General features: G+C 48.2%; 1 protein-coding gene across 4 annotated transcripts in view; it reads left to right on the top strand.

Annotated features, from left to right (window-relative positions):
- LOC119168780 (DIS3-like exonuclease 2) overlaps positions 1–17,210 on the top strand; it is a 220,597-nt gene that overhangs the window by 122,083 nt on the left and 81,304 nt on the right. For all 4 annotated transcript variants that reach the window (XM_037420144.2, XM_037420143.2, XM_037420146.2 and 1 more), the window contains 2 exons: positions 1,984–2,280; positions 16,884–17,070. In XM_037420144.2, the coding sequence (XP_037276041.2) occupies positions 1,984–2,280; positions 16,884–17,070 (484 nt within the window). The remainder of the gene's footprint in view (positions 1–1,983; positions 2,281–16,883; positions 17,071–17,210) is intronic.

The following is a 17,210-nucleotide window of genomic DNA, read 5'->3' as shown; positions in this document are numbered from 1 at the left end:
GTTTGCTTCAGCCAACAGACTTCAAACAATTGTGCTTCACTCTCTATTACGCGTACATTCATTTTAAAAAAAAAAGCTCCTCTTCTTATTGTTAATATTTGTGTTTTATTATTGTCATTAAACTTTGAGAACGACAAGGTATAAAATTGATCCCTCCGTACAGAATAAGTTCGATATTTTTTTTTGCTCCTAAATTATGTAATTAAACAATGTTCACTTTTAGGATACTGGGTGGCATGTGCACAAAACATATAATACTCAATCAAATCTAAAATATCAACTTTCAAACCCATGTCGATCTTTCGTAAAACTTCACCACATTCGAGTTCGTAGTGATTGCCGCAAAATGCAGTTACGCTGGGACTAGGTGCGCACTGCTCACGTGTGCACCTTCACGACGCGTGTTTGTCGTTCACGATCGTATGGCTAGTGACAATGAGCAGGGGGTTCTTAAAAGATCGCAATGCTGCTGCGGCGCACACGTATTTCAAATCTACCGGGAGCATCATGGTGGATAGGTGAGCTGTCGCCAAGCATCTTAATGGCGATAAATTTAGTGGGAGATGTGTGTAGGGGCAGAAAGTGTGTCTGATGAATACACGGTTTTTGAGATACGGTCATGTCCTCTGGATGTCACGAGCCGTCGAGAAATGGCTTAGATAGTAGAGTTTTGCGGCAATCCTAGGCAAGTTCCTTTTTCTTGTGGGGTAGTACTCGCGAAAATTTCGTTGAAGTAGAAATATTTAGGAAAGGTGTTGGTTATAACGAGACATTTTTCACACTGATTTCTATGGGCGGCTGTCAAGGAATCGAGAATTATTCGTTGTGGTGGCAATTTCATTGTAGCAGACTTGGTTATAGTGGGATTCGACTGTAGTCGAATTTCTAGGAAGGTGAAGTGGTATACAGCCCATGTACTGTGCGATGTCAGTGCATGTTAAAGAACACCAGATGATTGAAATTTTCAGTCCACTGTGGCGTGTCCTAATCACGTCGTTGTTTTGGAACAGTAAACCCCAGATGATATCATACAGTCGAACCCACTTATAACGTTCCTAGATATAACGATCAGTCGGTTGTAACGACCATATTTCCGTGCACTTATGATTTTTTTATCCTACCATCTGAAACTGAGTCCATATACAGTGAACATTCTTCGAGACCTCATGCTTTTACAACCACTTCTGACTCGGTCACGGTAAAAATATGGCACATTTTAAGTGGAAAAAAAAAAGATGTTAGCACGGACACTCTAAAGCATGTGATAGGAGCGCGCTAGCGCATGCCCCGCTGACATTTACTTGCAACAAAGATATCGTAGACCGTGTCGAGCACCACACGCAGATTTCGGACGCTGCAAGCAAGGTTGCTCACTTTCTAGGAGTTTCTTTTCACCGGCAGTACAGAAGTGAGGAAAAAAAAATAGGAGGTAGCATGAAGACTGCAGTTAACTTTTGCACAGCGAACCTTTCTGATGCCATCTTCAACATCTACGACCACCAACGATTAACCAACGCTTTCAACCCCAAGAAGCCATAAATTTGAGAGGCGATAACATTTTATCGCAAAAAAATATGGTGTGCATGCTCGGCGCGCCCACACCACAATATGCCACGAAAGTTTTCCTGCCTTTCCGTAACTGTGCACCATGGAAACCAGGCGATTAGTGATAACGACCTCTTATTGCTGCACTTTTGAGTTCATTATAAATGGGTTCGACTGTATTGTAATCTTTCTCCTGTCCTCACCAAAACTGTTTTCTATTTTAAGAGTGCCTCTCATATCAATATTGAATGTGTTACCCTTTCTGCAACAAGGCTGTCACACTCAACAGTAATGAAGTATTGAACATACCTAAAATTTGTGTTCTCCATTTGGAGCCGATTTCACATTATCGGGCCACTGGCGACTCTGGGGCGTTTCTCGCCCCATGCCTAACTTGGCAATTGTTTACTGACCTACCCCGTTGCCATGGCTATGCAGGTGCCCGAGCAAGAGCGCCACCACCGCTCCTCGTCGCCGCCTCTGCGAGGGTGTGTGGTTGCCCCCGACGAATTGAGTGGGGAGGACGATTGGTCATCGGATGCGGAGAGCACGGGCAGCGCTGCACTCGAGCAGCACCTAGAAGACATGGCCTTTCTGCAGGCCTCCCTGGACGCACGCAACAACAATCACCAGCAGCAGGACGACAGCAGCGCACCACAGAGCAGGGCGGGAGAAAGTGTCGCCGAGCGCATCGAGCGCAGCCTCAACCTGGCAGCATCTGCTACCACCTCGGAGGTGAGTGGGAGCACGGAGGGTCGGCAGTCCTCGGCACTTCATTTAGCATGCTCCCTAAGGCAACGTTTACGCTAGCAATCGACAGAAGTCCACAACTGGTAACCGAAAAGCTACTCACAGTGGCCGATGTTCGCATTAGTCATAGCTCGGCAGAGATGCTGTGATAGGACGATCTGATAGGAGGTACTTGGGCATGAAGTGGTTGAGATACACACACAAGATATGAGGAAGAAAATTTTGAAGGGCTCAATATTTAAGGACAAAGCTCCTTATGGTCAAAGCTTGTCCCCCCGTTGCCATAGACACTAGTGCTCGGAGCACACACTGGAGGTGCAGTTGTCAGGCTTACCACTGGTTCCTACTTTTCGCCAAATCGGCAAGTTTGAGACGCCCGTGGCCACCTAAAATTAGTAATGGCGACATGGCGAATTTTCGGCGATATTCGACTTAGTTCTCGACTGAGTTTTACATTCTATACTCAGTCGCCTCACAACAAATGGGCAACAATATTTTGTCTATTTTTTGCAGTTATAGCGCCATCACTTAGAAGTTGCACTTTACACACAATCCAGTACATCCATCCTGTTTCTCATGTGTATCTCCTCGGATTCACCTAAATCCTGGGAGAACTGGCGCACGCACTGGTCAGTCTCCCAGCAAAATTTGTCAGCAAACAGGTTCACGTGCCGCAAGGTGGTGGTGGTATATTAAGTTTCTAGCTTTAATAAGCTTCTATAATATTTTGCTTCTGAAGCTGCTAGGTGATGCTGCCCTTCTGAAGCTGCCCAGCTCCAACTGTCCGGAATAGTTTGTCGACTGCTTCACTGCTGTAGTTCGCCTTAATTTGCTATGTAGTTATTGTAATATGATATTAAGAGTAAATTTGATATTAACATACTTTTCGAGCCGTCGAAAAAGTCGGCTTCATTGCACAGCTTTCAGAAACTACACTGAGGCGAATGTGTTGTGTAAGCACGACCACACTTCTAGAAAGTGAGGTGTGTGCATTGTGATGGTTGCGCAATAGTTACGAAGGCATTTCCGTTGTTTTGTTATTTGATTATTGGACACATGCTTCCACTGAAATGAAATTCTCTAAATCTGGAAGAAGGCTATGCACGCTGACCTTCTCTTGTAATACTGACTGCTTCACCCTGTATTCGCTACAACTGAAACGACCAGAAACTTTTGATGTGACGCGTTAGCATTTAGGGATGCTGCTGGTGCATGCATATCCTTTCTCAGTGCTCCCAAGGTGACGCTGGTGTTGGGAATCCAAGACCACTAAGCCCTCCCATGGTGAAGTGGGTAAAGGGACTATCATTAAAAAATGTCATTATAATTTAGGGGTCATGAATGGCACTGTACTCAACTGGGCTATACGCAATTAGTGATTTTTATAACTAGGCACAGTATACTTATGTAAAATTGTGACTTTTCTGGCGAAATTTCAAGCAAAATGGCAACTTTTGGCGACATTTTGCTACTAGTTTGGCGAATTTCACTTGAAAATCAGTGGCAACCCTGGCAGCTGTGCTCTCGCTTAAAGTTTGAATGGAGACTACTAGATAGCTCTGCAGCACTCGCTCCACTCCTACACGTGCTCTAGTTTGATTTGAGACCAGTAGAGGGCTATAACTACAAACAGCTTTCTCAGCGGACTTTCTTTATTTCAACAGTCATCAGTCAGTGTGCTTTGATAATATGAATGAAGACGCGCCGGAGAGAAAGGCTCGCTATGCAGCTGCAGCGCGGGCTCGCAGTCTAGCCGACCCAGAGCTTAGGGCTTTAGCAGCCGAAGTGAGAGGCCAGCATTGTGCCAACCCAGAGATGAGAGTTTTAGAAGCTGTACTGTATGTACTGTACCACCTCGTGTCTGTCACGTTCATATTTGATGATCGAGTAGACAAAATCTACGAATTATTCACGGTTTACCAGACTCGTGGATACGCGGGGATATTTTTTGACATAACATTAATGAAAGCCAGTAGGTAATGAAGCCAAGGAAGGTGTAAAGAATGTTAAGTGTACTGATCCTTGGGTGTATTGTAATAATTGCAGTGTGCGTGTGAAGAAAGTAAAGTGTGTGTCGAATGGTGAGTGCCGTTAGAGCTCAGACGCGCAGAGACCGAGGCATACTTGTTGCTGGCTCGGATGAAACTGCAACTTTACTCTTTATTGGGCACGAACATATATAGACTCGTAGGCATGCAAGTAACAGAGGGCGCCATGCTGCACAGGTGGCCTAATAAAAGAGCTTAATTATGGTTACCTCTACGTCTCCCCTCCTCGAAAGATCTTGAAGGTTCAATGGAAGGATGGAGATTGCCAGACACCGAAATATTTTACAAATTCAAACGGTGCGGTGGAACAACACGTCGGCCATAAAGTGTTCATTTGAAACCATCACTAAGGGCCCTGGCTGCAGCGGAATGTTGCGAAGGCTGCCCGTGGGGCACTGTAGGTTCCACATTGTTGGCAGGCAGAGGTTTCTGAAGGGGTTCTTGCTGTGGCAGTGATGGTTGATGGGTAGCTGTCGGCAGTGATTCCTCACTGGAGGCAGAAGGCACGAATGGCGCCAAGGTGACAGCGGTTGCGCTGTACAACACCACCTTGGTCTGTTTCAATCACATAGAGTCTTGGCCTTTGCCCTGCGCTGAGGGCCGTGTGCACTCGGTGAAGGTGCACCCACACACGCTGACCTGTCTGGAGAGGTGGCAGATCTCAAGCTCCTTGATGCCTATTGTAGTCGTTGGTCTGCTTACACTTGTAAGCCGCATTGTTCTTGACATCTTTCTTAGGTGGCCAGGTGGGACGGAGGTGGGAGTTTTGTTTCGGGACTCTGGTTCCCACTTGATGTTCCCATCAACAGCTGGGGCGGACTAAAGCCGTCAACTCCTGGAGTGTCTTTATAGCTGAGAAGAGCTAGATAAGGATCCTTGGACTTGCGGAACAGGTCCTTGGCTGTTCGTACCATCCTCTGCCTCTCCATTTAACTGAGCGTAGTGTGGGCAACTGTTCGCATGGTTGAAGCCATAAGATGCTGCAAATGCTGCAAACTCCTGTGAAGAGAATGGTAGGCCATTGTCTGACCTGATTTTTTTCACGATTTCATTGCAACCAAAGGTACTTTTCTGATAACAGCCTGAGCTCTTTATGGCACAAAGATAGAGCCGCGCGAGAGATCATTGTCAGTGTTGTTGAGGCTGAAAGATAGGAACGTGCGAGAGGTTGTTGAGGTCTTTTTGATATATAGGAATGGTGACATGTTTGGTGAGGCCATCGGTGAACCTGCATAAACTCAAGATTGAGTATCTAACAGCCAGCCAGTTATCATAACCACATGTCCTTGATTTTTATTTACAGTCGCCGACCGATTTTTCGGACCTGGCGGGGACCGAAAAAAAGTACGAAAAATCGAACAGTCCGAAAAATTCGTTTTTGCCAAAAATCTGAAGTTTATTGCATCAGGCAGGTTTAAAAAAGTCCTTGATGCTGCCTTGCCTCAAACTACGCTTGGAGGCAATTTGGTTTGCCTGTATTTGCGACAAGGTGACATCGTCGCCGTAAACGCTCGACAAAATTGTCACCGCGTTGGCGATCTCCGCCGCCGACGGCTGCGGGCGGTCGTTGTTGTCGTCATCCGAGCCGCTCTCCAGCTCCGGGACAACCTGGCGAAGAATTTCGTTGTCAGTGGCCTCTGCGCACGAAACAATGTCGTCGTCCGAACGAGTGAAGTCTTTAAATGTCATTGTGGCAGGTAGATTCACTCCTACGCTGCGCAGGTCGCGCATTAGGTCCTCCCCGCCATCGGTGCCGTCCGGGTCACTTACGTCCGGGTCATCCGCCTCGGGCTCTTCAGCAGCAGCGAACCCGGCATGCCTAAAGCAATGCGCGATGGTATCTGGCTTCACCGCCTTCCAAGCTTCGGCTAACATGTGGATGGCGGCCAGAATATCGACCTTGTAGGCCTTCCCATTGTCAAGGCACAAGACGGTGCGGCTGAGCAGGCAGGCACGGTAGTGTGCCTTGATGTTTCGGATCACGCCTTGATCCATTGGCTGGAGCACGCTTGTGGTATTAGGCGGCGAAAATTCCAGCCGAATGGCCTCAAGGTTCGGCATGCTACCGTGCGCACCACAGTTGTCCACAAAAAAGATTACCTTTCTGCTCTGTCGCGCAAACTTGCGGTCAAGTTTGCGTGCGTAATGTTCAAACAAGGACTGAGTGATCCATGCCTTGGAATTACTCTCGTATTCAACAGGGAGGGTTCTCACAGCCTTGAAACACCTCGGGTTTCTCGCCTTCCCAATAACAAGAAGAGGCAGTTCCTCCGTACCGGTGGCGTTGGCACCTACCATGACTGTTATGCGCTCCTTGCTGAGCTTCCCACCGGCGCATGAATCCCCCGAAAATGATAGGGTACGATCCGGCAGCATCTTAAGGGGGGACGTGCCTTTCGGAACGAACTTTCTTGTTTCTGGTTAGATCTTGATGAAAATTGGCACAGAGACTAAAAATGACCTCATAATGCTTCCATAAAAATTTCAAGATGATATCTTGAAAACTTTCTGAGAAACAAATAATTTCATTACTGGACCTCGTGGAGCGGCTGGAGAGTTTAAAAAATGACATAGAAAGTTGGTAAACACTGTGTGCAGAGGTGAATGTATGCTCTAGGGGGCTGCGTTTTCAAAATAATTTTTTTGCAATGCTAAAATTCGTAGTTCATGTTTTCTCCACTGATACTTCAATGAGCACATTTGCACTACAAACAAGAAACCCTACCAAAAATTTTTAAAAGGCTAAATTTTAAAAATAAAAACGCAGCCCCCTGAAGCACAGTTCAAGGAGCATTACAAAAAAAAACAGAATCGAAATCTGTCAAGTAGCTGCAAAGATATCTGCTCCACGAGCTGAGCAACATGCCAAAAAAACAGTATTGAGAAAACGAGGTTCAAAGTCTTGAGTCACGGTTTACATGCCTAATAGGCACCAGGGTTGTAGTCCTTAGTGTCCTTTGCAGTGTGGTCCTTAGTGTCCGAATCGTGCTACTGGTGGTGCTGGTAGACGGCCTCGCATCGTCGCGCGAAGTACTTGGCTGAGCATTCGCGATGTCTACATCCTCGCGCGAAGTGCTAGGCTTAGCATCCGCGGCGTCTACATCCTCGCGCGAAGTGCTTGGCTGGGCATCCGCAATGAATACATCCTCGCGCAAAGTGCTAGGCTTAGCATCCACGATGTCTGCAGCCTGCGCGGAACGACGAACGGATGTTTCCTCAGACAGCACAAAGCACTGCTCCACAGGCATATGAACAGTTTCGTCGATGCTCGCGGACGATACTCCGTGTGTGCTTGTGCTCGGCTGCGAGTCCTCGTCGTGCCGCACGCCGTCGTCGCTGCTCGCAGAAGTTGCCGGACTGAATTTCTTTTTCACGATCGGCGGCTTCGGCTTACGAGCACCAAATTGCTGCGCAGTCTTGCGTTTCTTCTTGAACGATCGCCGGTTCATGATCGCATGCGGGAACTGATCTCAAAACTGCAATGCGCCAAACTGGATAACAACGTTTTTCTCCTTTCACGAGCGCCGGTCTTATCGCAGCGCGTTGCGATCTCGAAACCACGCCGCGACGAGTTGAAACCAAATGCAGTAAGCGGCCCGTCAGCGCTGTCAGCGCGTAGAGCAGATGACCTTTGCGCCGATTGCTACAAGCGACCGCACGAAACCACGCAGCGACGAGTTGAAAACAGAAGCAGTAAGCGGCCCGTCAGCGCGTAGGGCAGACGACATTTGCGCCGATTGCTACAAGCGACCGCACGAAACCATGCCGCGACGAGTTGAAAACAAATGCAGTAAGCGGCCCGTCAGCGCGTAGAGCAGACTATATTTGCGCCGATTGCTACAAGCGACCGCACGTGCGACCTATGCGGAGCCGCCGTACAGTCACGTGACGCGCGTGGAAACTGTTGTGATACCTTTACACTTTGGCTTGCTGTGGGCTTGCTCTTTCCTGGTTCAGCCGGCCGAGGCGGCAAAATTGAAACGGAAGAATCGCGCTATCCATAGAGACAAAGATGGCGGAGCTAGGTTACGTGGTTGCGAAGATATCGCAGTTCGAAAAACGCCGTTTTTTCGCAGTTTCCGTGAAATTCATCGCCACCCTAGCTTCGATAAAAATTTTTTACGTCATTTCTACGCTGTTTTCAGGGACGAAACTTCGAAATTAGATAGAAAAGGGGTCACAGAATGTGAAAATGAGATTTTCAGAAAATCGATTTTTTGGCCAAATTTCGCGATGCCAAAGCCGCGTCCCCCTTAAAGAAAAGTCTCGTCTTGTCACAGTTGAATATGTCCGAAGGAGCGTATTCTTTAAGCAAGGCTTGCAACTTCGTGGCACGGTAATCGGACACAATAGTCTGCTCCACCGCTTCGCTTTCACCGCTCACTTTTTTGAACAAAATTCCGTGCCTCTTCTTGAAGCCAAGAAGCCATCCGTTTGTAAATTTGAAATCCTCAATGCCCATTTTAACAGCGAACGACTCGGCCTTTTCTTTTAACAAATCTCCCGACACGGGCAGGTTCTTTGCCAAAACTCCTTTAAGCCACAACTGCAGAGCCTCTTCAAGGGCTGGATGAACGCCCTTACTGTCGTTCTTTTGGCTCTTGTTGTGTGAATTCTCGAACGCTGTCAAAATCTTAATGCGGTTTTTGACATAGTTGGATACCGTTTGCTTGGAGAGGTGGTATTCTTTGGCGACATCTAGCTGCAAACGTCCACTCTCTATTAGCTTGATTATGGCAGCTTTCTTCTCCATCGTCAGGGTCGTATACTTCCCACGCTTCTTCACACCACCTGGCTCCCGCGATGGCACAGATGGCGGAGCCATGGCACCGAGAACACAAAATTCGATGCCGCAGATAGCCGCTGCGAAGCACACAACGTTTCGACGCTACGCGACACAACACGTGCAGAATGGCGACTGAAAAAAGCTGCAACGACAATAAAAGAATCCTTCTTTCGCCTCCTCCCCGTGCGATGTGATGACGATAGTGCTGACCGAAGACGAAAAAACGGCATCCATCACCGCGTCTTTTAAAAAGCAAACACGGCCTCCGAAACTTAAAATATGGCGTGCGCATTCCAATCTCGGAGGCAGGAAAGGCATCTGAAGACCAAGCTTAGCCAAGCCGACGGAAAATCCAACATGGCGGCGTTCACAATGGCTTGGGGCGTGGCACAAAACGAGCGATTTAGTCGGTAAAATTGAACTTTCAGGGGCAAATTCGCCCGAAAAATCGGTTGAAACAATGCATTAGCTCTATGGGATCCCTGGCGGTGCATTTATGAAGTCCGGAATATCCAACAAGTCCGAATTTTTGGAGTCCGGAAAATCAGTCGGCGACTGTATATGTATGTTTTTCTGGAAATAAACTTGTGTTGTTAGTTTGTGCCTGTTCATGCGGTCTTCCTTCCTTCTTTTCCATGTTTTTTTGTTTTTGACCAAAACCTCATCCATTGTGCAATGCCAACTCGCCCAACGCTCGCTTTTCCTGAGCTGTTGTGCTTATCAGGGTCACCACCTCGGGGAACCTCGAGTGGTAGGCCACTACTAGGAGGAACGTCTGAGCATTAAGATGGAGCAAGCTCATTCCGAAAAACTCCTAGGGACGTCCAGGTAGAGCTGTGGAGGATAGGGGTTCTGCAAGGTTCGCGCGAGTGAAGGCGCACTGTTGATTGATTTGATTGATATGTGAGTTTTAACGTCCCAAAACCACCATATGATTATGAGACACGCCGGAAATTTCGGCCGCCTCGGGTTCTTTAACATGCACCCAAATATGAGCACACGGACCTACTACATTTCCGCCTCCATCAGAAATGCAGCCGCCGCAGCCGGAATTCGATCCCGCAACCTGCAAGTTAGACGCGATCCGTTCACAGTTCATAACAAAAGAGGTGTAGTCTGCTGAGATACCCGGCCACCAAATCGACTCTCGAGTTGTGTTTCAGTCGTGTTGATGCCCTAGTTACCTTCGTGCAACAGCATCAAGACTGCCAGCCGAAGCGACGATGGGATGACCATCCGGGGCTCTTTCAGCAGGATATCATCGCAGACAGAAAGCTCATCTATCACCGAGGTGCACTTGGAGAGGTGCAGTGGTACTTTGGACTTTCATGGCCAACTTCGCTGGCAGAAAGAAATGAGGGCGTTGCACTCTTTATCAAACTCCTGTGCCTGTCGTACATTTTCGAAGTTGAGTGGCAAAACTGCAGTCATGCAGCCTGTTCTGCAGAGTTCCACTGTATCTACTGGAGTGGATGCCTTGTGGGTGATGGGAGACAAGGTATTTGCTATTGCTAGTGCTATTCATAGCACGTGCAGTATGCGTAACTGGTACAGTTGAACCTCGCTACAACGAAACTGAAGCCAAAAAGATCAATTAAAGTGAAGTTGATGCGAAAAATACTCAACCCTCTGGCGCTTTTTAAAGAGTGGAGTCCGCAGCGAGGTTGTGCAAAGTCCGAAAGAACTTGGATCTGCAGACATTTTTATGGCATACAACGGGTGGTGCTTGGCCATGCACCTGTCTGACGTCAAGAGTTCCTTGACCCTCTTGAAGGCTGCCTCTTGCTCATTCTGGCACACCCAACTTGCATAGTTGTTCAGCAAGGCTCTGATGGGTGCTGTGATGTCAGAGATGTGTGGCAGAAATCTGGCGAGATGATTCACTATTCCAAGCAATCATCTGACATCTGCGACGTCTGTTGGAAGTTTCATGGCGTTGACTGCTGCTACCTTTTTTTGGATCTAGCCTGGTACCTTGAGCTGAGACAACAGTTCCGAGGAAGGAAGCCTCAGATGTCCCAAAAGGACGCTTGTCCTGGTTCAATGTGATGCCTGCTTTTGGGAGGCGTGATAGCACTTGGCGTAATACTCCTGGCGGGTGCAGCCAAAAATCAGAATGTCATCTATCATGTTGGTGACTATTTCTTGGCCATTCAGGATTCTTGCCATCTGTTTCTGGAAGTACTCTGGTGCGAAGATGATGTCAAAGGGGAGCTGGCAAAAGCAGTATCAGCCATACGGGATGATGAATGTCATCAGCTTTTGGAAATCTGCTGATAGATTCACCTGGTGGAAGCTCATGGTTGCATCCAGCTTTGAAAAAACTGTTGCGTCACCAAGGAGGTTAAGGACTTGCTCAACAGTTGGCACAATATGGTGGAGGACACGTTGTTCAGTTCGATGCAACCATCGTCTTTCCGGACGACGGCAAAACCAAAGCACCTTGAAGTTGGCTTGTCGACCCTGCGGACCATGCCCATGCATTCCAACTTGTCCAGCTCGTGGTGGACGACCTCCAGCGGCGGGATGGGAGTCCCGAGTCCTGCGAAGAATGGTTAGTGAGGACGGCACAGCATTGGGTTTTAGGTAGATAAAATACTTGTTCTTGCGAGTACTCAACCGTTTGAAGAGCTCTGCAGGCAGCGTTCTTTCGGAGGTTTGAGTTTGTCCAAAAATTTCACTACTTTCAGAGCTCAGAGGCGCAGTCAGTAACTGGATCACGTATAACCAGTGGGATCTTGTTTCTCCTTGCCACTTAAGTCGTGCCAGATACAAGCCTAGCATGAAAAGTGGCGAGCAGACTGTCGACCTGGTCTAGATTGGCACGAAGCATAAGAAAGTTGCTCGGTACAGCAGATGCTTCAATGCCAAATTTGACTTTGAACTGCACTGTACAGTTGTCCACAGTAACGTCGACGAATTTTGCAGTGGCTAGTGTCCCTACAGCGTGCAGGTGAACGGAACCAAGCTTGTTTTGTTTGTGCTTCCACGAGCAGCATACTTCAGCAAAGGGCCCCCCCCCCCCCCCCCCCTTGTTTTGCAGAAGTTGCAGGCAGAGCGTCAAGCAGGGCAGTCTGAACGTCGGTGAGGCGCTGGGCTACAGAATTCACGTGCAGACGGCTCACATGAGCACTCTGCTTGCAGCTGCGACTAAGTAGGCTTAGCTTCGAAGCGACAACGAGATGCGGACTTGTTCAGGTCCAGACGCGTGCACGTGATTTTCTAGCGACAGCGACGAGCGTCAGAATTTTCTGTCGTAGAGGCCCATTTGAGCCGTCGCGTGTCGCCTGGAAGCCAGCGTGATGATTTCCAGCAACATGGCTGCGCCCGTGGTCTTTGCTTCGGTTGTAATTTGCTCTCAATGCTTGTTACCCATGCATACTTCAAGGAATACAAGGTATTGATCACCTTCTTTACATTTGCATCTCACACGGAGAGTGAGAGAGCAAGCGTATTTTTTCGTAAATCTTCTTATCGAAGATTTGTTTTGATGATTTGATGGTAGCTTGTGACAATTACGGTCGCTCGCTGCAATGTGAAATCGTCATGTGAAATGTGTCGTAGCCGTCGTAGTGTACGCTTCTGGGCACCCTGTCGCGATTAGACCAAAGGTTGTGAAAAAAAAAAAAAGTTCTGAAATGCTTTTGTGGCTTTTTTATGCCACAGAAGATGGCAATAAATTTGTCATTTTGTCATCGAGCTACTTATCAACTTCTTTTCGCAATTTATGGGTATGCACGTGATAGTTTTCAATCTAGCAACAATGCCACTTTGTTGCCCATATGTGGTTGCAGCAGTCGCGACGCAACAGAGCAAGTTTGTCGCTGTCGCTTGTCACTATCGCTCAAAAACTACGTGCATGCGGTTGGGCCTTCAGCTTTTGTGGTGTCAAAGTTGAGCTCGCATGCGTGCTTGGTGCAATTCTGGGACAGTTCCATCTAATTGACGGTGTCGTCAGACTGATAGGCCTGTGTCCATGCCTTCTTGAGCGTCAGCTTTGCGTTGAAGCACAGCTGATCTAAGAGGTGAGAGTCACAGAGGCCGATCGTGAACCAGTTACGTACGAGCCTTTCCTCGACAGCAGCTGACAGGTAGTTTACATGCTTCGCCATCCTGCACAGTTTCGCGTAGTATGTGTCAGCGCTTTCATTGGGTAGCTGGACACGCCTGTGGATTCGCAATGACTCGTCAAGCTCATTTTCTGAGTGCAAGAAGTGCTCAGTGAAGCAGGCGGCAGCAGCTTGGTAGAAAGTGAACGCCTGGGTCTTGAGCCAGAATGGCTCGAGGAGTGGATGTGCTTCCAGGCCCTTGCAGTACAGTAGCGAGCATACTTGCACGTTTTCCAACACGCTTGTCAGTCCTAAAACCATTGCGAAGTCTGCGTAGCGGCTGAGCCTGTGTTGTCAGGTTTGCAAAGTTGAATGGTGCTGGTGGCTGAACGTTGACGCCGTACAGTGGCGGCTCACCAGTTTTTAAGGACATTATGGGCCATTTCGTTGTGGCAAGGGCTAGAGGGACGTTATTCTTTCGCTGCTGACTTCCTGTCACTCGATCTTATCCCACTTCTGACACCATGTCACGTCGTTAGTGCCACACCGGCACACAGAGGCCGACACGTACCCACTGCTGTCCTAAACAAAAATGGAACCCCACTCTTTATTAGGCATGAGCGTATATAGACATGTAGGCATGTAAGCAAGTCTTCGGTGGCGGCCTAATAAGAGGGATAAATTGTGGCGACCACTACAAAGTGGCAGGGACGATAGCTGCAACCTATGGTTCGGTCTGCCAGTGGCAAGTTCTACCTTGGCACAAAAAAGGCACCTTCCCTTTGCCATCTTTTCAAGAGCCGTATACAGTTAAACCTGGATGCAATGAAATTGATGAAGTCTCAGAAAAAATCGTTATAGAGAGGATTTTGTTATATGCAGGTTCTGTACGAAAATTCGGAAATTAAATGCACAAATTAAACAAGAGGGGTACAGAAGGAGAGCTAACCCAAAACACTTATTTTGCAGTAAAAAAAACTGCGCTATTATTGTGATAGTAATTACGTGGCCACACTAGGCGGGTTTTTTTCGTTGCTGCTATTTTCCGTAACAAGTCCAAATTGATAAGGTGCTCCCGCGCGTAAAACCCACCAGCGGGTAAAAGCGTGCGAGCACAGCTGAAGCAGAGATAAAATCACTCGGCCCATTCCTATCACTTATAGAGTGCATAAAATAACATCTCCCGCATATTATAAATGCCGTCAAATGCTCAAACAGAGAGTAAACCACTCGTCTTGAACGAGCATGAAACAACATGGGAAGGGCGGGGATCGATTGAGTAGCATTAATGAACTTGTATTTTAAGGGCGGTCGCGATCGCTGGCATACTTGCTAGCTCGGTGAGTATCAGTGTGGTTTCAACGCGAAGTGACTGTGTGAAAAGAGCACTTCTCCCTGGAGAGGCCGTATTTGCTCACACCAGCATTTTGTAGGAGTTCTGCGATATCCGATTTAGAAGAGTTGACTGCAGCCTTACTTCATATACCATTACAATATTTTGCTATCACGTTCATTGCATTGCAATCAAAGCGTCGTTGTGTTGCCAGAATTAATCAGCTAATCGCGAAAGCTACTAGCCTGCGAACTCGCGGCGCGGCGTAAGACGGAGCGCGTGACGAGTCGACCTTCGAAGAGCCGTCGTCACTGTGGTCTTGGAGAGTTTCCATCAGCCCCTAATCTGACATGCCCTCGGTGGCGACGACACGGTTGTCTGAAATGAAAAAAAGTTAGTTTCCCCGTATGGGGGAAGCAATGAATGCGTAACAACAACATGAAATGTAACGCTAAGAACGGCAAGCAAATCGAAATTCGCAGCGTGCTGCTCCCGCACAAGTGATGCGTGAAACAACATGCACAGGACGAGAGCGAACCAACAATGTTTACCCCTCGACACTTAACGCGCTGTTTAAACAAAAACGAGGCACGCAAAACGTAATCACAGGTACAGATATGAGTGCAAACTAACAAGTGCCCCAGTTGTTACTTTGCTGTTTTTGAAAAGCGCTCTCTTTTCGCAAACGGCGCCTGTCCAGCCAGCGAAGCAATCTTTGTGCGCCTGGCAACTAAACGCAATCATTCCGGTCAAAGTCAAAGGCGCTATTTTCCCCACCGAAGGACAGGCGCACACGCAGAGGCATCTAATCTCCCCCCCTCCCCTCTATTCGTGGGGCAAAGTAGGCATGGGAGATAAGCGTGCGTCAGCGCATTGTGACGAGCTGGGTGCCAAGTGCGGGCGGCTTTTTTTCTTCTTTCTTGAGTTCTCATACTGGATACGTACATATACTGTGAATGACCGCTGCGGCGGCGGCAGCAATAAACCAGCTGGGACTCTCCGCATAAATGCTATAGAAATTAAAAAAAAAAAAAAAAACTCCAGGCCTGTGCGGAAGGTGCGGCACATTCACAGCGAAAGCTAGAAGAACGGCCTTTCAGAGCCTTTTCAAAACACTCATTGGGTATCTACTGCAAGCACTATTGCTTGATACCTACTAGGGCATTGATAATAAACTTTTGGGTAGTAGGCCGGCATTCGCTATGCTATTTTTCGTCATTCTTCTGGGAAGCGTGGTTTCCGCTAAACACTTGCAAGGAATTTTTGTGCCAATTGTTCATGCGATGAGGAATTACGACTGAAGTTGGTATGCGCCACAGTTACAAGAACAAGCTTTTGTAATGGGTTGGAGCCTTCGACGGCCCACTTGCTACGCTATTCGCATTGTGCGATGACTGGTTGTTCTTTCCCTATTTTAAAACACTTTATAAGTCGTATTGACGCGATTGCTTCCGCGACATCAAGCCTGCCGAAGGAAAGTTTGCCAACACGTCCCAAGCATCGGCGTGGCTCAGTGGTAGAATACTGGGCTGGCACCCAGCAGACCTCGAGACTCACTGTGTCTTTGCTGCTAGTTTTTTTTTTTTTTTTTTTTCGCGCGATGTGGTTACGGACACCGGCAGCGGTGTCCAAGCACGTGACTTGAGTTGTGATCTCATAACGGCTTTCGCTGTAGAAAGCAAAGCTGAACGTCATCAGGGGCCACATTATGCACGCGCAGTGAGACTACGTACGCGCGCACGGCATTGAAAACGAAGAGCCAACGACACAGACACGGATACCTCGGAAAACTATTCGGTGAAGCCTCCTCCATATGCAGTGTGGCCCCACATATGTCACGCTAACTAAAGCGTGGCACTGCCAACACGCAAAAGTAGTTACCTTTCTTTTTTTATTTTGGTTTGGAGTGTGGGGAGGCGGGGGGGGGGGGGCATATTGTGCGTGCGCCCGCGGCGACGAGAACGGCAGCATTGTCAGCTCATGAGGTGCAGGCCCGCCCGCCTCTCGCTCACTCACGTGTAGTAACGAGAGCTTGTTCTCGCCTGGTGCGCTGTGCACACCGTGGCATGTCGCACTTTGTTGGCGACGGGGCAGCCACGGAAGATCGGAAGATCATGCTCATAAGAAAATGCGGAGCAAAATTCCTAGATTGTCAGTGGGGAAAGTTCGTTACATCAAGTTTGTCTCTTGCTGTTCCTTTGTTACATAGAGGTCGCAAATACATGTGCTTCTATAGAGCAACGGCGGGGAATAAAGAAACTTCGTTACATTGAGGAATTTGTTATCTGGAGGTTGGTTATAAGCAGGTTTAACTGTATTGCAGGGCTTCATGAAACACTCCCAAGTAGCTTTACAGAGTGGATCTTTTCCAGGTAGATGGCATCAGTTTGCCACTTCCACCAACCGGGGAGCAGCAACCGCCGGACAGCAAAGGTGCAACCTCTGGGAGTGGCTGGGGTCCTCTCACGTGGGGCCTTGCTCCCGGCGGGAACCAAGAGGAGCCCAAGGACACACCCGCTGCACCAGCAGCCACCGCTGTGTCACCTCAGGCAGCACAAGGTGCGTGTGGCACACACAATTTGATGCAATGAGTGCCAGCACCAAAAGTGGTCACATACTGATAACCCATTTCAGAGTGCAGCTTTTAGGCACCCATTTCTGAATTGCGCATTGGCGTGGCTCGTCCATTGTAACCGAGC

The sequence above is a fragment of the Rhipicephalus microplus genome, chromosome 3 (genome assembly GCF_043290135.1).
Source record: "Rhipicephalus microplus isolate Deutch F79 chromosome 3, USDA_Rmic, whole genome shotgun sequence".
NCBI classification, from domain to species: Eukaryota; Metazoa; Arthropoda; class Arachnida; order Ixodida; family Ixodidae; genus Rhipicephalus; species Rhipicephalus microplus.
Note: the sequence above shows the minus strand (reverse complement) of the source record. Positions and strands in the feature narration are given on the sequence as shown.